The 21,974-nt window shown below is 39.6% G+C and overlaps 1 protein-coding gene across 4 annotated transcripts in view; it reads right to left on the reverse strand.

Moving 5' to 3' along the window:
- The window catches only part of DOCK4 (dedicator of cytokinesis 4), a 376,034-nt gene that overhangs the window by 255,519 nt on the left and 98,541 nt on the right, over window positions 1–21,974 (reverse strand). For all 4 annotated transcript variants that reach the window (XM_075857083.1, XM_075857082.1, XM_075857085.1 and 1 more), the window contains exons 3-6: window positions 21,853–21,893; window positions 9,122–9,177; window positions 7,385–7,481; window positions 3,913–4,061 (exon numbers count right to left, since the gene is read on the reverse strand). In XM_075857083.1, the coding sequence (XP_075713198.1) occupies window positions 3,913–4,061; window positions 7,385–7,481; window positions 9,122–9,177; window positions 21,853–21,893 (343 nt within the window). The remainder of the gene's footprint in view (window positions 1–3,912; window positions 4,062–7,384; window positions 7,482–9,121; window positions 9,178–21,852; window positions 21,894–21,974) is intronic.

Consider the following 21,974-nt stretch of genomic DNA (forward strand, 5'->3'; position numbering starts at 1 on the left):
CTCCACAGCTCCACTGACCTCTCAATAGTCAATAGCCCTCTCCGTCCTCCAGGGAGGAGATATGATGCTCAGTCTCCTTCACCCTCTCTCTAAGACGCTGCACGTCATGGCGAAGCAGGCCGAGGTCCACCCTGACCTCATCAATTTTTCCAGTCAAGGAGGTAGTGGAGGATGTGATGGCCTGTAAGAGTTGCTCATACACCTGTTTCAGGGTGAGTTCTTCCTCCGGCTCAGACTCCTCCTGAGTACTAGGAGAGGAATGACCACGCAGCTGCTTTCTCGGCGTCTGAGAGGCCTGGGAGCCATTTTGGGATCCTTCGCTCGCATAGCCTCGGAGTGTCTCCGCTGCCGAGGACTGCTTGCTCGTTCCCATAGCTCTCGCCCTCCGGTACGCAAGCTGTAAGCAGTCACTGGCAATGGAAATGGCCTCAGGATATCGGCAGGATCCCTGCAAAGTAAGTATAACGTGGGAGCTCCTTCTAAATGCGACCGCTCATGCCGCTAGTTGGCCACGAACTAGTGGCTTGGAAGTCATGTGGCTCTGGGCCCCCTGCATGTTGCTCCCCGCCAGCAGGCTGTTGGTTGCATGAGCGCACTTGTTTATTATTAAAGGCACTCTCTAATGAAAAAACACTATTCGTTGATCAGTTCACTCAAAGATGAGCCGGAAGCCGAAACTCCTGCTGTTGGTGAAGCTGCCCCCGCATGAATATGTCACCTGCAGCAACCCTATAATCTGGCTAATAAATAAGTGTTCCGGGCAAGGGAACCCCATTTAAGAAGGTCATATGAACAAGTGTTGTCCTCCTGGGAAAACTCCCTTAAATTAAACAGTGTCCCTGTGGAGGACAGACAGACACACAGACAGACACACAGACAGACACACAGACACACACACACACACACACACACGTTTTTCAACTTTAACCCCTTAGTGACCAGCCCATTTTAGGCCTTAATGACCAAGCTATTTTATTCGTTTTTTCTATAGTCGCATTCAAAGAGCTATAACGTTTTTATTTTTCCGTCTACATAGCTGTATGAGGACTTGTTTTTTGCGGGATTAGTTGTGCTTTTTAATGGCACCATTTTTGGGTACATATAATTTTTATATTAACTTTTATTAACCTTTTTGGGTGGGATTATAAAAAAAAACTGAAATTCCGCCATTGTTCTATGCGTTTTTAAATTGACGCCGTTCACTGTGCGACGTAATTAACATGTGACCTTTATTCTATGGGTCGGTACGATTACGGCGATACCACATATGTAGAGGTTTTTTTATGTTTTACGACTTTTGCACAATAAAAACACTTTTGAACTAAAATTATTTGTTTTTGCATCGTCGCTTTCCAAGAGCCGTAATTTTTTTATTTTTCCATCAATGTAGTGATTTTTTGGGCTTGTTTTCTGCGGGACAAGACGTAGTTTTGAATGGTACTGTTTTGGGGTGCATGGGACTTATTGATTCATTTTTATTATGCCTTTTTTGGGGGGCAATGGAAAAAAATTGCAATTTCGCCATAGTTTTTTGCGTTTTTTTTTTTACGTTGTTCACTTTGCGGTTTAAATTACATATTAACTTTATTAATGGAGTCATTACGGTCGCGGCGATATCACATATGTGTACTTTTTTTTACACTTTTACTAAATAAAACCACTTTTTATGGAAAAAAATGGTTTTATTTTTTTACTGTACTTTTTATTAATAATCTTTATTTCACTTTGATGACTGATTTTATTAGTCCCACTAGGGGACTTTACTGTGCGATGTTCCGATCGCTGCTATAATGCTCTGGTATACTACGTATACCAGAGCATTATTGCCTGTCAGTGTAAATCTGACAGGCAATCTGTTAGGACGTGCCTCCGGCGCGTCCTAACAGGCATATGTCAAGGGCAGACCTGGAGGCTTTTATCAGTCCCCCGGCTGCCATGACACCCCATCGGAGACCCGCGATTGCATTCGCGGGCCGCCGATGGGTGACAGAGGGAGCGCACTCCCTCTGTAAACAAAGTTAAATGCCGCGGTCGCTATTGACGGCGGCATTTAACGGGTTAAACGGCCGCGATCGAAGTAAACTTCGATCGCGGGCGTTGGAGCAGGAGCTCAGCTGTCATCAGACAGCAGAGCCCCGGCTCCTGCCTGCACGGGAGACCCGTGCAGGACTTAGACTAGGCTGACGTGAAAAGGCGTCAGCCTAGCCTAAAGCCCATTAGTGACCGACGTGAAAAGGCGTATTAGTGGTCACTAAGGGGTTAATGGGATCAATGTGGGATTCTGGCATTTTAGACGACAAGAATAGCAGTGCACAGTGTGTGTGTCTATATATATATACACACACACACACACACACACACACACACACACACACACACATATATATATATATATATATATCACACAAGAAAATGGCGACAGCACTCTGCGAACACTAATGCCACATAAGCCACCAAATATAAATAAATATGCATTACTGCTAAATCTACTTACAATAGGGAGGTTCTTAGCGCACATTTTGATCAAATTGTGTGAGACCACATGCCACGACAAGGTGACCTCTATGAGGTGGGAACCTATGCTGCACACACACACAGAACTGGGACTATACACATACTCACACTCTCCTCAACATTGAAATTGCAACACCAAGAAGGGAAAGCCGTAAGGTTATACAAATCCAAGAAGCAGCAGATGTCGCTAAGATCTGCAAATTATCACATTTTCAAGCACCTAGCTCGAATCTGTGGCATGTGGGAGGTACATAAATGCCAGATTGAAAGCAAAGTTTTTTAGCCACATGAAAACTCGAAAATCGGATCAAGTGATGTGGGATGATTGTGCGATGCTTCCTGTTCGTCGACATTCCAGTTATCGCCACTTGTTACAAACTGAGAGGGACAGAATACCTGAACTGAGAGACCTTGGTTTATCACTCCGGCAGATAACTACGCGCCTAGGTCGAGATGTGAGCGCTGTTCAATGTTGCATGTCGCGGAGGTAGGGAGAACAAACAACGAATGACAGAAAGTAGTGTGCGGAGGCGAACCTGTCTAATTGGAAGAATGGCATGTAGTGATCCTTTCTGTACTGCAAGTGAAATTGGACGTCACATCCCAAGCCTAGGGGCGGCAACCAATGTCGACATAAACCATCACAAGGCACAACATTGGGAAACAAGCCAGATGTCCAGCTACAGGTGTTCCATTGACCACACGCCACTGCTCTCAAAGGCTATCATGGTGCACAGCAAGACGTCAACGGAGGCTGGAATAGAAGTCTATCCTTTTCATTGATGAGTCCCACTTTTGTCTCAGAAGCAATGATAGCCGGATATTGGTCTGCAGACCATGTGGGCAATGCCACAAAGAGGCATTCTCACAAGGGAACGTCACACCTTTCCTACTCCTGGGATAACACACAAGTCCTCTAATCCTACAGTAAAATGTTTCAAGCTAAAAAGTTCTGTTTTTATTAATGACATGTACTAATAACGGTTAAGATTGGGAGTGCTTAGCGAAAAATTAAAACATGACGCTGTATGGACTTATTTCATATTGCAGCAGCAGAAATAGTTGGAATTAATGGAGCATTCATTTACCAGATGGAAAATTCCATTTTCTGCTGAATTGCAATATGGTTCATGTGGTACAAAGCTATATGAAAATCAGCAGTGTGTTTAGGGCTGCTGAACTCAAATGGGTCTTACATTTTTAAATATACAATGTTATATTCTGGTACCTCAGAAATGTTGGTAGTAGCAAGTACCCTCATAGGCAACATTTCTAGAAATATGGACATGTGTAACTTCCTAGCATTTCATTGAAAGTCTAATGCTTATTAAAATAAAACGCGGACATGGAAGCATTCTGTGCAAGTGAATGACAGTGCGATGAATATCTGTTACCCACTCATTTCCCCAGTCCAGACGAGCTGTTATGTGCCGCTTCACATCCTTCATGCGATCGTGAGTCAGATGTCCCACTAGCACTTGCCTGCGCAGATCAAGGATTTCATTCATTATGTGACCCAGGCGATGAAAGAGATCACCCTCATTTTTCTAGTGTAAAAAAAAAAAAAGAAAAACAATCTTCGGTTACTCAGCTCAAAGTCTGTCAAATCTTTAAATGTTTTACATTTATTTCTGTATAAAGTTTTATCCTTCTAATGGAGCTGAAATTTTATCCTCTTAAGGAAGCAGCCTATTTTGGCCTTCAGGACATGGCAATTTTTTTTGGTTTCTTTCATCCCCACATTCTGAGGCATAACTTTTTTATTTTTCCATCGAAATAGCTGTTTGATGGTTTCATTTTTGCAGGGAAAGCTATATTTTCAATGGTAGTACTTTTATTGATTTTTTTAGGGGTGTAGGTCAGGGGAACAGTAGTTCTGTCATTGTTTTTTTCTTTTTACGCCCTTTATTGTACGGTGTACACAACATCTAAACTTTATTTAATGGGATGTTACAATTACATCAATACCCGATAATTATAGTTTTTTTTCTTATATTTTACTGCTTTTGCACAACAAAAAAAAATATATGAACTGAATTTGTTTGTGTTGTCACATTCCTAGAGCCATAACTTTTCTATTTTTCTGTCAACTTGGCTTCATGGGCGTTTGTTTTTTGCGGGATAAGATATATTTCTCAATGCTACTATTTTGGGATGCACAACTCATTCATTAAAAGGGTTTTATTAAAGGATATGTGATAAACGTCAGATAGATGCGGGTCCCACCTCTGGGGCCTGCACCTATCTCTAGAACGGGGTCCCCTAAACCCGGTTCTAGCTTTTTCTTCTCCCTCTCCCTCCCCAGCCAATTCCTGACTATATGGTCGAGAGTTACGAAAACAGTATAGCTGGCTGAGCTACGCTGTCTCCTAACTCATGATCAGAATTTACCTGCTTCTGCCGCAACACAGAGCGGCAGAACGGGGTTTAGGGGGCCCCATTCTAGAGATAGGTGTGGGTCCCAGAGTTGGGACCCACATCTATCTGACATTTATGACATATCCTCTGGATATCCGCCAGTGTTTTAACTTTGGTTTACATGTCGTTACAATTGCACTATTTTTGCACTGTATGGTAATTTTTTAAAACGGATTTTTTTTTATTAAACCTTCTTTTTTTAATTTAATTATTTTTTAATCTTTATGAAGGATTTAGGCAAGACCTTATAAGCAAATATACATAGCAGACCTGGGGATTTTGTAAGGCCCCTAGCTGCCATGACAATGTATCAGCACCCCGTGATTGGGTCACTGGCATGCCAATGGGAGACAGAGAGTCCCATCTCTATGTCTAACCACTTAGATGCCATGATCGCTATTGACTGTAGCATCTAAGGCATTAAACAGCCAGTATCGTTGTTAGCTACGATCACAGCTGTTGCGGCAGGGTGTTAGCTGTGTGTTACCTGCAAAAATATAAAGTTAAATGATAAAATTCTGGCCGCCTGCAATTGCCACTAAGGTGAGCTTAGGAGCATACAGTTTCAGATTAAACTCAATAATAAAACAGTATCCAATAAAGTAATAAGTTCTCCTTGTGGTGGCTGCAGACAGCTAGAACTTGGTCATTAAACTCTATAGTTATACAGATGATTTAGAGCTCTAAATAAGAAAAATAAAGCTCAGACTGGTATAAAGATAAAATTTGAAATTAAGCAGCGTGGAATTATGACTTATTTCATTCATTTATTTTTTTTAAGAACATATTCTCTATATAGCACACAGGAAATTGCCAGCCCTATGTAAATATCATGCAATAAATAATAGACAAACAGTAATTTGTGATGCACTGCATTTTTTTATCCAGGAATAAATATTTCGATTTTATTTATAGATGACTTGTCATCTGCCCAAAAACTACAGCTGACATCTCAGTTACATTGCTGGCGCCTCGCAGCTTCTTTTTTTTTTTTCTTAGATATATCAGTTCCATTAGTTTTGGTTCCTGATATGCAAATTAGACCTTTGACTGTCAAGTGGGCGGTTAAAAACGCTCACTTGCCAAGGGGTAACCGCCCACTTGCCAGTCAAAGGAGATATCTCAGGAACTGGGGGTGCTAGAAGAAAGAAAACCAGTGGCAGAATCTGTGAGGCACTGGCAATTTAATGAAGATGTCAGATGCTATTTTTTGGTCAGGGTACAGGTCCTCTTTAAATGATATAGAAATTAAAAAAGTTTGTCTGTCTTCCAGTATATTTTGAACAGGGATAAAAACAACTTTATGCAGTGGAAGGACTGAAAGGAAATTGGTGTGGTCTGAGAAGTTCTGTCAAATATTAGTTCAATCTGAAGACTATTTACCATTTCTTTTCCCCCAAAAAGTATATGTTGTTCATGATATGACGTTATTAAATAATATATTCAATACCAATCCATAAACCGCACACGAGGGCTTTCAGGAATACAGATGGGATATTTTTCACCTATGCTGCACATGTAACACAATTTGTGATATGTTCTCTGTGAATCACAATAGTTGTCTGAAGGTTTTATTTTATAGGCAATATCAGAACTATTCATATGTCGCTGACATTTTCTTCTACTCTAAAAACCCTCCGTAGAAAATGCTACAACTGTAGTTTAAAAGCATAGTAAATTCACTTTTTGTACAGACTGGCATGATGCAATTTCCTTCTACAATTTGAAGAACTGTGTTCATAGGAAAAGTTGATGGGATATACTAGAATATGCTCCCATGAGATGCCGGGCATACCTTCAGCATTTTCATTATTCAGAGGAAGGTATATTATGTCGGTTGTAAGATATTTTACACAGCTTATGTATTTAGGAAAAGGATATATAAGGTGCATCCAATGTTTATACACAGAGGGCAAGGGGGACAAATGGAGGTTTTGCTGGCTGGTTCTATAGCATGAATGCTCAAAGCCCACAAATCGCTAGCAACGAATACACGCTGCTTCATTTTATGTACTTTAAGATGTCCATAGTGCACCATTTCTCTGGATTGCCCTTCAAAGATGTAAATCAAGTTTAGGTATGCAGCCCCTAAAATAGTTTTTAGAAATATATATATTTTTTTATGTTTTTTCTACGACATGCTACTATCAACTTTGGTCATCTTTTCTCTGTCCTCTACTCTCAACCAGAGTGCCTGAAACAGGTGCTGGAATATCAGATACCGGATTCTATAAAGTGAACTAAATAAAAAGGTTTTATGAACTCAGAAAACAGCGCCACTCTTAACCATGGTTTATGTCTGGTATTGCAGCTGAATTAAATTCACTTGATTGAGTTGCAATACTAGACACAGCCTATGGAGAAGGGTTGCACTGTTACTCGAAGAAAGCGGTTATGTTTTCTAACCTCATATAAGCACTTTTTTAAGGCTATTGAATGACAAATGTCTCACCACATAAAGCTGTTTCCACATTGTGCCCCAATCTCTTAATGTAGAAGTCATTTCTGTAATAACAGCATCTTCAGTAGGAATGACCATTTCAAATTGCCTGTGAAAGCAAAAGAATTATAAACTTGTAATATGTGGTAAAAATTTAACGCGTGAGGAATTAAAGCTATATTAAAATATCCAAGGAACATTTTAATATAGAACAATGAGCCTACATTCTTTATTTTACCACAGGATTCTTCTTCACTTCTCATCTAGCATGTTCCCTTTGAATTAGTAAGGGTTAAATATATAAACTCAGGAAACTCCTCTACTACTGAAACGACACCAACTTTTTCTTTAAGAAACTCGAACTTGAACTATTAACCCACAACCCTATAGGACCAGCACTTCTCTCGTGATCATCCAAGGTATTGGGATGTGGCCACATGCACACGTTGCGGAATTTGGTGCAGAAAATCTGCAGGTAATTCTGCAGGTCAAATCCACACCTAATAGTTAGTTTATCAGTGGGGTTTTTACATATTTGATGTGGAAATAGGTGCCGTTTTCATGCTGCATATTTTGGTTTGTCTTTTTTAAAACTAGTCAGATACAATTTGCAAGCGAAAACGCTAGCTAACACGCCGCAGATTTTAAAATAGACACCGCAGGTCAATTTACTCGCAGAAAAAGAAATCTGCAACGTGTAGATAGGATTTCTTGAAGTCTCATGTATTTTGCTGGTACTGTATTATACTGCGGAGTTGCTGCACACAAATCCACACGTAACACGCATCGTGTGAAATCTCTCACAATAATGGAATTAAAAATGAACATGGAAATGTGATTTTTAAGCCGTTTACTCTCTTTTTGATCGTTTTAAGATGTGAAATTCCATCACATGTGACTATAGACATATAAAGATCCAAAAAGTGAAATGATGTAAGTATTACAGGAGCAGGTCTTATTTAAATAGCTACACAACCTAGAAATGCCAGTGGACAAAACCTAAACTTTATATGTAGTGCATTGCATATGAATATTCAATAGAAATGATTAAGGAAAAACTCCTAAGAATGCAATTACATTATTCCCAACCAAAATAACAAAACATCATTTTGATTTAGATAATTTTCCATAAGAAAAGTACGGTATGTGTACTCTAATGAAGTGTGGCTTTTTCTCCCTGTGGAGTAAATATTTTTAAACAGCTCAGCAAGTACACAAGAAGCAAAAAGTAACCATGAACATGTCTTGAACTTTAATGAAAAAGTCAGATTTAATGGTCCCCACTAGCAGTTTAGTATCGAGCAGTTAGGACGTCTATCAAGCTTTTTTTGTATGACTAAATAATATAAGATATGACATTATACTTCAATACTAGTGATAACGCATTTATAGTCAACTCTGAGGACAGTGAAACATCTTAATTGGGCAGCAGGATAATCAGATTTTAGAAAATGTTGGGTTTTCTTGCCCTCATGCGCTACAGCAAGTAAACCTTTTTGCCCTTTTTTCCTGAGCCTGTGATAAGACACTTTTCTCAGCTGTTTAAAACAAAACTCAACACAAAGTTTGAGTATAGAGAGGTTGGAGTACTGCGGGGGCAGGTATGACTCATATGTTCCACTTGGATGGAAGGAAGATAAAAACACTGTTCACTAACCACAGTATCTATGTGTTAAGACTTCCACGATGTTTCAATAATTTTAAGAAAATAAATGTAATCCAAGAAGTTAGTTGAAGAAAGATACCTACCCTTTGTTTTTCACGGAGGCATTCTTTAGGTGCACGTAGTTTGAAGGAAAAATACCCTGGAAAAAGAAGAGTTAATAAATCAGAACCCAAACTCATAGATTATTATTAATCTTTAATAGATTAAAGGGTAACAGTCATTGCAAAACACTTCTGACATGTCATAATGCTGTGTCGAAAGTTCTGATATGTGGGCGTCCGGTTCCCAAGGCCCCCACCGATCGCTGAAACAAAGGGGCAGAAGCGCTCAGCTGGGTGAAGCCCCCCTTTGGCTGTGATCCACTCTGTTCGGGTTTCCGAGCAGAACACTTCTACCCCTTTGTTTCAATGATCAGTGGGGGTCTCAGGACCCGAACCGCCACCGATCAAAACGTCTGATACAGAACTATAGTATGTCAGAAGCGTTTTCAAATGACAGTTACCCTTTATTGACAAAGATAAACTCCTGGGCCTACATTCTGCAGCCACAGAATGAGAAGCTTATACTGACACCAGTACCATGAAAATCAATAAACATTAAAAGGTTTTTCTGGACATGCTCACACTTTTCGACATAACTACCATACGTAATATATTACAAAGTGCAGACCGCCATGCAGGTTTTATGCAGACTGTCAATAGATGAGAAATGCGTATGTAGATTATTATGTGCAGGGAGTAATAAAGCTTTACCGGCATATATTTTCTTGAAAGCAATATATATTTAATGGCGTTTGGCCACTTTTTACAATTTGAAAAGAAAAGTTGTTCATACATTGTCCGTGTGACAAGAAAGAGAGAAAGAAAGAAAGAAAGAAAGAAAGAAAGAAAGAGAGAAAGAAAAAGAGAGAAAGAAAGAGAGAAAGAGAGAAAGAGAGAAAGAAAGAAAGAAAGAGAGAAAGAAAGAGAGAAAGAAAGAGAAAAAAAGAGAGAAAGAAAGAGAAAGAAAGAAAGAGAGAAAGAAAGAGAGAAAGAAAGAAAGAAAGAAAGAAAGAAAGAGAGAAAGAGAGAAAGAAAGAGAGAAAGAAAGAAAGAAAGAAAGAGAGAAAGAAAGAGAGAAAGAAAGAAAGAAAGAGAGAAAGAAAGAGAGAAAGAAAGAAAGAAAGAGAGAAAGAAAGAGAGAAAGAAAGAGAGAAAGAGAGAAAGAAAGAGAGAAAGAAAGAGAAAGAAAGAGAGAAAGAAAGAGAGAAAGAAAGAGAAAGAAAGAGAGAAAGAAAGAGAGAAAGAGAGAAAGAAAGAGAGAAAGAAAGAGAGAAAGAAAGAGAGAAAGAAAGAGAGAAAGAAAGAGAGAAAGAAAGAAAGAGAGAAAGAAAGAGAGAAAGAAAGAAAGAGAGAAAGAAAGAGAGAAAGAAAGAGAGAAAGAAAGAAAGAGAGAAAGAAAGAGAGAAAGAAAGAGAGAAAGAAAGAAAGAGAGAAAGAAAGAGAGAAAGAAAGAGAGAAAGAAAGAGAGAAAGAAAGAGAGAAAGAAAGAGAGAAAGAGAGAAAGAGAGAAAGAGAGAAAGAAAGAAAGAAAGAAAGAAAGAAAGAAAGAAAGAAAGAAAGAAAGAAAGAAAGAAAGAAAGAAAGAAAGAAAGAAAGAAAGAAAGAAAGAAAGATGCTGTATGATATTACAGCAGCATCAAATAGATAAAAATATAATAAAAAATTATACTTGGGCTTCAAGTTGAAAGGTGATTTTGGGGAAAGAGGTAGAGGATATAAAATGCATTGAAAAGCCAGAAGGCCTTTTTCCTGCACACTGCTATAAAAGGAAACAAAAACCTAAAAAATAAAATCCATTCCTAGACTAATGTTGTGCGGTTTAGTATGAGTATTTCACGATTTCAAGAACACATCAGTACCCCAGAGGTAGATTCCTTCTGCAAACATTAATACAGTAGCACTGGCTGTATATATTGTTTTTAACGTCTTGTGCCTTGTAAGAAGTTAACCTTTGCTATGCTTATAGGTTAAGAAACAAGAACTCTCCGTCAGAATCTGTAGCAAATTTGCGGTTTCAGAATGTTTTCTAGAAGTGTGCTTTAGTGAAATGCATTGGGGCCACAGTCTTACTTTATAGCGATTATAAACATGGACTTCCAAAACGCATTTCTACAGAGCTGGAATTATAGAGAAAGCTGTGAAAGTTGAAGCCCTCTGCTGTTCCAGCGAGACAATTTCGTACAGTACCACAGAACAGCATGCACTAAACATGAGTACATGAAGATAAAATAGGATTGATATAGAGGACGTCTTCAATTCTACAAAAGCTTAAGACAAATACAGCTTATTCTTTAACCCCTTAAGGACGCAGCCTAGTTTGGGCCTTAAGGCTCAGAGCCCATTTTTCAAATCTGACATATTTCAATTTATGTGGTAATAACGTCGGAATGCTTAAACCTATCCAAGCGATTCCGAGATTGTTTTCTCGTGACACTTTGGGCTTCATGTTCGTGGTAAAATTTGGTCGATATATTCAGTCTTTATTTGAGAAAAATTGCAAAATTTAGAGAAAATTTAGAAAAAATAGAATTTTTCAGAATTTAAATGCATCTGCTTGAAAAACAGACGGTTATACCACCCAAAATAGTTACTAGTTCATATTTCCCATATGTCTACTTTAGATTGGCATCGTTTTTTGAACATTCTTTTATTTTTCTTGGACGTTACAAGGCTTAGAACATAAACAGCAATTTCTCATATTTTTAAGAAAATGTCAAAAGCCTTTTTTTTAAGGTACCTGTTCAGTTCTGAAGTGGCTTTGAGGGGCCTATGTATTAGAAACCCCCATAAAGCACCGCATTTTAAAAACTAGACCCCTCAAAGTATTCAAAACAGCATTTAGAAAGTTTTTTAACCCTTCAGGAATTTCACAGGAATTAAAGCAATGTGGAGGTGAAATTTGCAAATTTCGTTTTTCTTTCTGAATTTAAATTTTATTCTATTTTTTTTCTGTAACAAAGAAGGTTTTACCAGAGAAACACAACTAAATATGTATTGTCCAGATTCTTCAGTTTTTAGAAATGTCCCACATGTGGCTCTAGTGCGCTCGTGGACTAAAACACAAGCCCCAGAAGCAAAGAAGCACCTAGTGCATTTTGGTGGTGCTTTTTTATTAGCATATATTTTAGGCGGCATGCCAGGTTTGGAGAGGTGTTGAGGTGCCAAAACAGTAGGAATCCCCCAAAACTGACCCCATTTTGGAAACTGCACCCCTCAAGGAATTAATTTATGGTTATTGTTACCATTTTGACCCCGTAGTTTTTTCACAGCGCGTATTTGAATTGGGCTGTGAAATTAAAAGAATGACAATTTTTCCAATAAGAGGTAGTTTTGGCACAAAATTTCTTATTTTCACAAGGAATAAAATACCCCAATTTGTTGCCCAATTTGTCCTGAGTGCGGCAATACCCCATTTGTGGTGATAAACTGCCGTTTGGGCCCATGGGAGGCCTCAGAAGGAAAGGAGCGCTATGTGTTCTTTGGAGCCCAGATTTTGCTGGATTGGTTTTCGGGTGCCATGTCGCATTTGCAGAGCCCCAAATGTATCAAAGCAATTGAAACCCACCAGAAGTCACCCCATTTTGGAAACTACACCCCTCAAAGAATTTATTTATGGGTGTTGTGACCATTTAGACCCCACAGTTTTTTCACAGAATTTATTTGAATTGGGCTGTGAATTAAAAAAAAAAATATTTTTTCCAATAAGAGGTAGTTTTGGCTCAAAATTTCTTATTTTCACAAGGAATAAAATACCGCATTTTGTTGCCCAATTTGTCCTGAGTGTGGCAATACCCTATTTGTGGTGACAAACTGCCGTTTGGGCCCATGGGAGGGCTCAGAAGGAAAGGACCACCATGTGGCCTACTGGGAATTTTCTGGTGCTAAGTCGTGTGTGCAGAAGCCCCTGAGGTATCAGTACAGTTGAAACCCCCGAGAAGTGACCCCGTTTTAAAAACGACACCCCTTAAGGAATTCATCTAGAGGTGTAGTGAGCATTTTGACACCACAGGTATTGTGTAAAAGATAATGCGCAGCAGATGGTGCAGAGTGAGATTTGCAATTTTCTATATATATGCCATGTCAGTGTCGGATATATTGTGCCCAGCATGTGCCACCGGAGACATACACCCCATAAACTGTAATGTGGGCTCTCCCGGGTACGGCAATACCCTACATGTGGCTGTTATTAGCTGCCTGGGCACACGGCAGGGCTCAGAAGGAAAGGACCACAATTTGGCCTACTGGAGCTTTTCTGGTGCTAAGTCTTGTACGCAGAAGCCCCTAAGGTACCAGTACAGTTGAAACCCTCAAGAAGTGACCCTGTTTTAAAATCTACACCCCTTAAGGCATTCATCTAGAGGTGTAGTGAGCATTTTGACCCTACAGGTATTGTGTAAAAGATAATGTGCAGCAGTTGGTGCAGAGTGAAATTTGAAATTTTCTATACATATATGCCATTTCAGTGTCCGATATATTGTGCCCAGCATGCGCCACCGGAGATATACACCTCATAAACTGTAATGTTGGCTCTCCCGGGTACGGCAATACCCTACATGTGGCTGTTATCAGCTGCCTGGGCACACAGCAGGGCTCAGAGGGGAAAGATGAGGAGGGGTAAGCTGTGCGAAGTGGATCAGAGCGAGTAAAACTGGGGTAAATTAAAAATAAAGGGATGGATGATAAATTTTAAAACGCTCTTTCATACAGAGCTCTGGTTTTTCGGGACACGCGTCACATTGATATATTGTGTCCTTCCTTATCCCCCTCTTATAGCAGACTCTGCACCTCTTTTGACTTTTTCCCTTCTTGCCAGGTTGGGGAACTTCTCCTAAAAAGTGTTGCCCTGGTACGATGCCTGTGGCCCCGCTTCCAGAAGTACTGTAAGGCTTCAGGACTTGATCTGACAAGTCCACCCCTCCCATGTACCTATTGTAGTCCAGGATGCAGTCTAGTTTGGGGGTCCCTGTACTGGTACCTCGTACAGGTACATGGGTACTGGTGTGGCATCTCTCTGGTCTTGTACTTAAAACACAATATGTTGCTGCTAGATTGTGCCCTGCTCTCACCCCTTCTGAGTGTTTGCCCAAGCAGAGTCTTAGGGAGGCCTCTCAGGTTTCTTCTAGCAGTGCCGCATGCCGCAGGACTTCTGGAAGCGAGGCAGTTGAAGAGTGGGACGCTGGTATAAAAATTATCCAGGTAGAGGTGGTAACCCTGGTCCAGCAGTGGGTGCACCAAATCCCACACAATTTTTGTATTAACTCCCAGTAAGGGGGGGCATTCTGGGGGCTGAGAACTGGTGTCCTTCCCTTTATATATCCTAAATTTGTAGGTATACCCTGATGCACTCTCGCACAGCTTATACATCTTCACGCCATACCTTGCCCTCTTACCCGGCAGGTACTCGCGGAATTGAACCCTCCCTTTCAAATGTACCAGGGATTCATCTATAGAAATACACTTCTCGGGGGTGAATGCTGGGAAAACCGGGCACTGAAACGGTCTAATAGGGGTCTCCGTTTATACAAACGGTCAAAACTGCGGTCATCTCGGGGTGGGCACGGCTCATTATCAGTATAATGTAAGAAGCGAAGTATTGCCTCATTTTTATTTTATTTTTTAGTTTCCAGCTCAGTTCTGAAGTTGCTTTGAGGGGCCCATATATTGTCCACCCTTATCAAACACCCCATTTCAGAAACTAGACCCCTCAAAGTATTCACAACAGCATTTAAAAAGTTTATTAACCCTTTAGGTGTTTCACAGGAATTTAGAGCAAAGTAGAGGTGACATTTAATTAATTTAATTTATTAGGCACCATGTCCGGTTTGAAGAGGTCTTGTGGTGCTAAAACAGTGAAAACCCCCCAAAAGTGACCCCTTTTTGGAAACTAGACCCCTTGAGGAATCCATTGGAGTTTTCTTGGGGTGCATGCGACTTTTTGATCAGTTTTTATTCTAATTTTAGGTGGCGTGGTGACTAAAAAAACAGCAATTTTACTATTGTTTTTTATTCAATTTTTTTTACAGCGTTCACCGTGCGCTATAAATGACATATTCACTTTATTCTGCGGGGCGATACGATTACGGCGATACCATATGTTTATAGTTTTATTTTATGTCTTATGGCGTTTGCACAATAAAATACATTTTGTAAAATATAATTTATTTTTTATGTTACCTTATTCTAAGAGCCATAACTGTTTTATTTTTCCATCAGGAAAGTCGTGCGAGGACTTATTTTTTGCGTAACGAACTGTAGTTTCCATCAGTACCATTTTTAGGTACATGCGACTTTTTGATCTCTTTTTATTCCATTTTTTGGGAGGTGAAGTGACCAAACAATTGTGATTGTGGTACGGTTTATTATTATTTTCTCTTACGGCGTGCACCGCGCGGGATAAATAACGACATGGTTTTGTAGTTCAGGCCGTTACGGACGCGGCGATACCAATTATGTATAGTTTATTTGTTTATTTATATATTTTTATTAATAATAAAGAACTGATAAGGGAAAAAGGGGGACTTTTACTTTTATTACTTTTAAATCTTTTATTTTCTTATTTTTACACAACTTTTTTTTACTTTTTCACACTTTTTTTACTTTGTCCCACTAGGGGACATGAGGGCAGGAGGCTCTGATCGCTATTCTAATACACTGCACTACATACGTAGTGCAGTGTATTAGAGCTGTCAGCTGTTCGCTGACAGCAAGCATAGTGGGTCCTGATTTTGTCGGGACCCACTAGGCTTCCGTCGATGGCGTAGCCAGAGTCCATTGTTAGGATTCTGGTTGCCATAGTAGCAATCATGGCCCGCTATCGTGTAGCGCGATGGCAGCTTAACCCCTAAGAAGCCGCGATCGCTATTGAACGCGGCTTCTAAGGGGTTAATCGACGGGGACCACCGCGATCGGTCCCTGCACACTAAGCTGTGATAGCCTGCTGTCGGAAACAGCAGGTATCACAGCTCAAACACGCGCCGGGATTAAATGGCGCCGTGTTTACTCAGGTCAGTACTATTACTGACCTGAGCGCGAACGATGTACTTAGCGCGACGTAATAGTACTGACCTGAGCGCGAAGGGGTTAACACACTGGGGAGCTTTACTAAGCAAAATGCTCTAGAATTGTATTGCAAATTATGTCGAAAAAGGAGTAGATGCAGGGTAGCAATTATTTATTTTTTTACGCCTACATGGACGGTTTTGAAATGGTTGAGAAAAGGGGCAGCGGTCCTAAAAGGAGTCGTAAAATGCACCAAATCTATTAAACACACGCATTATTTGTTGGTGCAAATGTACGCCAGCCATAGGGTGGCATATGGAAACCAAAAGGTGTCTAATATGCCTAGCAAGGTTCACCAAACATATTTTAGCATGTGCACAGTTTAGTGCAATTTTAGCTATTTACACAAACTCAAATTGGTGCATCCTATCACACTATTTATAAATCCTGCCCAAATATCCAATTATGGAGCATGGACTTCATAGAGGGGGATCTGCTTGGGAATCCCTTGTATTAGCATCATCAAAGAGTTGCTGTAAAGAGGGTCTCTCACAGGAACTGGAGAAATTACATGGTTACCCATTGACATTTCGTCACTACAAGGGAAATAAAGCTGCTGAGTTGGGGAATCGGACTCATGAAAGTAGGTTGTCTTAGTGAATCATTTGATGAATAAACAAACAGTATCACAGACTGCTTTATTATTTTAATTTCAAATTTTCTGATCAAAGAGACAACAAAATAACAGAAAGTCATGCAAGTAACAAGACTGGTGATAGGGTTGGGCGATTATGACCTAATTTAAAATCTCGATTAATTGAACATGTAACCTTAATTACGATTAATGAACGATTACTTAGACCACACCCCTTTTGCATACCACACCCCCTATTTGCATGTTGTTGAATATGTATCCCTCTGAGCCTGCTGTATACTACTGTATATAATATACACCCTGACACTGCCCCCACACAGTATAAAGTCCCCCATAGCTTCCCTTACGCTGTATAATGCCCCACACAGCCCCAATTGTGCCTAGCAAAATACATACTCACCTAACCCCGTTCCAACGACGAGTGGAGGAGATCCCTCTGCTCCTCCAGTCTGTGTGGCTTGGCTCCCTCATTGGATGTAACTATGTCTGTGTCCTGAGAACGCAGATACAGTTGTAACCAGGAAAATAAAAAAATTTGAGATGACGTCTGTTAATTGAGCTGAATTTCGGTTTTTCTTTCGAATAATTGCCCAGCTCTAACTGGTGATAAAGTAAACAGGCTAGACACACTTGAGAAAGGAGGCATTACATCTCTGAAACATTGCGTGTTATGTTGGCTGCTTGTACGCTGTGTATAGATATTATGGCTGGGACTCTGGTGTTTAGCGTTTGCACGCTCAGACTGAGCGAATGCATACAGTCGCTTCTCATATCGTGATGAAAACCTAATCACTTAGATCTGTCTATTTTTTTTTTTACATTTCTATATTGTGTAAGTTGGCAAAAGTTATCCTTCATAAATAAATGGAAGATAAATGAAAACTGAAGAGACTTATTTCTATTTTTGAATATGTTCGGATACTATTTTTATAGACTTATATTGAAAGGTGCTTGTGGAGGCTCCATGTAACCAAATAAGCACATTTGGTCACCTTTTTTAATTTAGTTGATAAAGAAAACAGGGACATTGGGATAATCTAAATGAAAGCAGAAAAGAGGGAGAAGACGGTATTCATCTATAGTGCTAGAAAGACGGCGCTTATTACCACAACATTACTTTTTGCTATACAACGTCCAGGCTTAGGACACATCGCCAGTAAGGAAAAGACCAGTAAGATTCCACAACCCATTTTTACAGTTAAATTTGTATTTATACATAAAAAGATGCCTCTTATACTAGTGATATTCAGTTATTAACCCCTTAAAGACCAAGGCCAGTTTGCCATTAAAGACCATAAGAATGTTTCCATGGATATACCAAATATGTTTATTATTTTTCTAAACTTTTCATTATATAAAAAATATTTATTTAAAAAAAATCTTTTTATTGTCTCTTTGTTATATATATATATATTTTTTTAATTTAAAAATATATTCTATTTTTTATAGTCCTATTACTAGACTAACTTTAAAGAGGCTCTGTCACCACATTATAAGTGGCCTATATTGTCCATGATGTGATCGGCGCTGTAATGTAGATTACAGCAGTGTTTTTTATTTAGAAAAACAATCATTTTAACAGAGTTATGACCTATATTAGCTTTATGCTAATGAGTTTCTTAATGGACAACTGGGCGTGTTTTACTATATGACCAAGTGGGCATTGTACAGAGGAGTGTATGACGCTGACCAATCAGTGTCATACACTTCTCTCCATTCATTTACACTACAGATAGCGATATAGCTATATCGCTATGTGCAGTCACATAAACACACTATAACATTACTGCAGTGTCCTGACAATGAATATACATTACCTCCAGCCAGGACGTGATGTGTATTCAGAATCCTGACACTTCTCTGCGATTTACAGCACAGCACAGCGAGATCTCGCTGTAAATGACAGTTTACAGCGTAATCTCGCGAGACTACGCCTGCTGTGCTGTAAATCACAGAGACGTGCAGAGAAGTGACAGGATTCTGAATACACATCACGTTCCGGCTGGAGGTAATGTATATTCATAGTCAGGACACTGCAGTAATGTTAGAGTTTGTGTATGTGGCTGCACATAGCGAAATAGCTATATCACTATGTGCAGTGTAAATGAATGGAGAGAAGTGTATGATGCTGATTTGTCAGTGTCATACACTTCTCTCCACAATGCCCACTTGGTCAAAAAGTAAAACACGCCCAGTTGTCCATTGAGAAACTCATCAGCATAAAGCTAATATAGGTCATAACTTCGTCAAAAATGATTGTTTTTCTAAATAAAAAACACTGCTGTAATCTACATTACAGCGCCGATCACATGTACAATATAGGCCACTTATAATGTGGTGACAGAGCCTCTTTAATACATATTTTTTTACTCTTATACATACTTTTGTATGACATTACATTGCTGCCTGTCCATATACAACAATAGATATGCTTTAGCAGGCTTTAACACTGGTTAGACCCGGGGGCATTTGTTGGGCATCAGGTGTATAAAAAGTGTACAATCACCGGAACTGGCAAACATCCCTTTGGTAACACAGCGATTGCAACTGATCGTGGTGCTGAAGGGAATTAAATGTTCCTTATTGAAGTTCTCTGATCCCAGAAGTTTCTGCAGCAGAATGGCAGTCACTCACAGGCGCTCTCCCACGGCTGGGGTCATGGACACTAATCCTTTGCACGCGAGCCCACTATAACATACATGTACATGGGGTGCGTTAATATACTGGAGGTTAAAATATCTGTTCACAGCTTATATACACTTCACATTTAGCTATAAGCTACATAAAAAGCTTAGAAAGTTATCTGTTCCTATAAGGTTGCCATATACATTAGAGTCTGATTGGGGCAGCTCAACAGTTCCCTGATATTTTACATTGGGAGAAAGAAGGATCAGGCATGCCGGATTTCAACTGCCAGAGTTGTCTTGTGGTAGCTTATTCGCCTCTCCTAACTGAAATAATCATACATGCTTGGTAGATCCTGGCACGCACGTGTATGGGACAGTTGAAAGAGATAGTTGTCGGCACAAACAAGCATTTAGCCTATAGCAATCTAGTGTGCATAGCCGGCAGAGGTTACATCGTATGTTATATCAGACGCGAGCAGCTCTGGACATTTTGAGAACAGAGGGAGTGTCTCAATCTACCGTTACACGTTGTGCATTGGGCAGTCTAAGAATTTTTGAACAAAACACTGGGGACCCTAAAACAGCAGATCTACGGCAGAGGGGCAAAACTGGAGATAACCAGTTAATACTACTCCATTTATTCCATCACATGTCAAATTTTGTCGCTGGACTGGAGGGTTGCTTTAAGGAGATAAAAGGTCTTGTGTTGATTCCAAGTGATGAATTTGCATTTGTTAGCGGTTAATAGGAACTCTCAATATGCAGTCCAAAGACGTGTAAAGAAGTCTATAATTAGGCTGAAAAAAAAACCCTATCAAAGAGATCGCAGAAACTTTAGGAGCAGCCAAGTCAACAATTTGGTACATTCTTAAAAATGAGGAATGTACTGGTGAACTCAGCAACATTCAGAGGCCTGGAAGACCATGAAAGACAACTAATGTGGATGATTGAAGATTTATTTCCTTGGTAATGAAAAGCCCCTTCACATCATCTAGCCATGGCTCTAAGGGAAGTCGGCGTATCACTGTCAAAGTCTATATTTAAGAGATGTCTACATTAATGTAAATACAGAAGGTTTATCTCAAGATGCAAACCACTGGTAACACTCAAGAAAAGAAAGGTCAGATTAGACTTTGCAAGAAAATATCTAAGAAAATCCGCCCAGTTCTGTAATAAGATTTTCTAAACAGATGAAACCAAGATGAACTTGTGCCAGAATTATACGAAGAGAACAGTATGGAACGAAAAAAGGAAAGGCTCGTGATCTGAAGCACACCACATCATCTGTCAAATATGCTGTAGGCAGTGTAACGGCATGGGTATGTATGGCTGCCAATGGAACTGGCTCACTGGTGTTTATTATGTGACTGTGGAAGAAGTAGCAGGATGAATTCTGAAGTGTAGAGTGAAACTTTCTGCTCAGATTCAGCCAAATACCCACAAATAAGTAACAACTGAAGGCAGAAAGACCCACAAACAAGTAGCAACTGCAGGTGGCTGCAGTAAAGACCTGGCATGGCATCTCAAGAGAGGAAACGTGATGTCCATTGGGTCCAGATTTCAGACAGTTATTAACTTCAAAGGATTTACATCCAAATATTAACAATAAATCTTATGTTTATAATCAAGTTACATTGTCTAATTACTTTTGAGCCTGTGAATGGAGGGACTATATAAAAATGGCTTTAATTCCAAATGCTTAATGCAATGTTTTTATTCAAATCCATTGTGATGGTGTACAGAGGCTAAATGATAAAAATGGTGTTACTGTCCAAATATTTCTGGACCCAACTTTATAGAACCTAGAAAGTTTAAATAAATCCTGTCCGAAACTTCACTTAAACAGAACCGGTCATTAGATTTTAGGACACTAAACCCCAAGCATGCTGTTCTACTGCTGCAATTAAGGGTCATAAAAAAATGCCCCTCTCAGAACTGTCCATTATAGCATTTTTGCTAAAATGAAGTTATAAATTACCAGAAGAGTCCAGTGGCATCCTGCACATGTGCAGTGAAGAAAGGTGTACCGGGCTTCAACTGTGCACTGCACATTTGCAGGATGATGTTGGACTCCTCTCAGGACACTTCTCTAGTCATTTAGAACGTCTTTTTTGCAAAAATGCCAATATGGACTGTTTTGAGATGGACACGTTTAGGACGCCAAACCCTAGCAGTTTATCGATATGCTGGTGGTTTGGTGTCCAAAAATTTACTGACGGCTTCCCTTTAATCACCTAAATTTTCTACTAATTATAGTTGAATACGAGATTGTTGCTAGTTATCGTACATTGTAGTTGTAATCATTTATGAGTTACATTCACATTGAGCTATGACTACCACTTCAGCTGATCTAAATGACTTTGAAACCTTTCTTCCAGATAATAGTCTGAATATTTATAATGTATATAATAATTATTTTGGGGAGGGGGTTGCTGCTACTGTAGGCTTGTGTGACAGGAAAGATAAACCGTTAAACAGGTAAATTACAATACCTTGACATTTGGATTCTTCAGGGCAAAGCCTCTGTACCAGCCTGCAAAAATATAGAAATGTACATATCTATTTCAACTGCATTATTAAAACATGAATAACTTTGTAGACATTGCTTTCCCTG

Source organism: Rhinoderma darwinii, chromosome 3 (assembly GCF_050947455.1).
Source record: "Rhinoderma darwinii isolate aRhiDar2 chromosome 3, aRhiDar2.hap1, whole genome shotgun sequence".
Taxonomy (NCBI): Eukaryota; Metazoa; Chordata; class Amphibia; order Anura; family Rhinodermatidae; genus Rhinoderma; species Rhinoderma darwinii.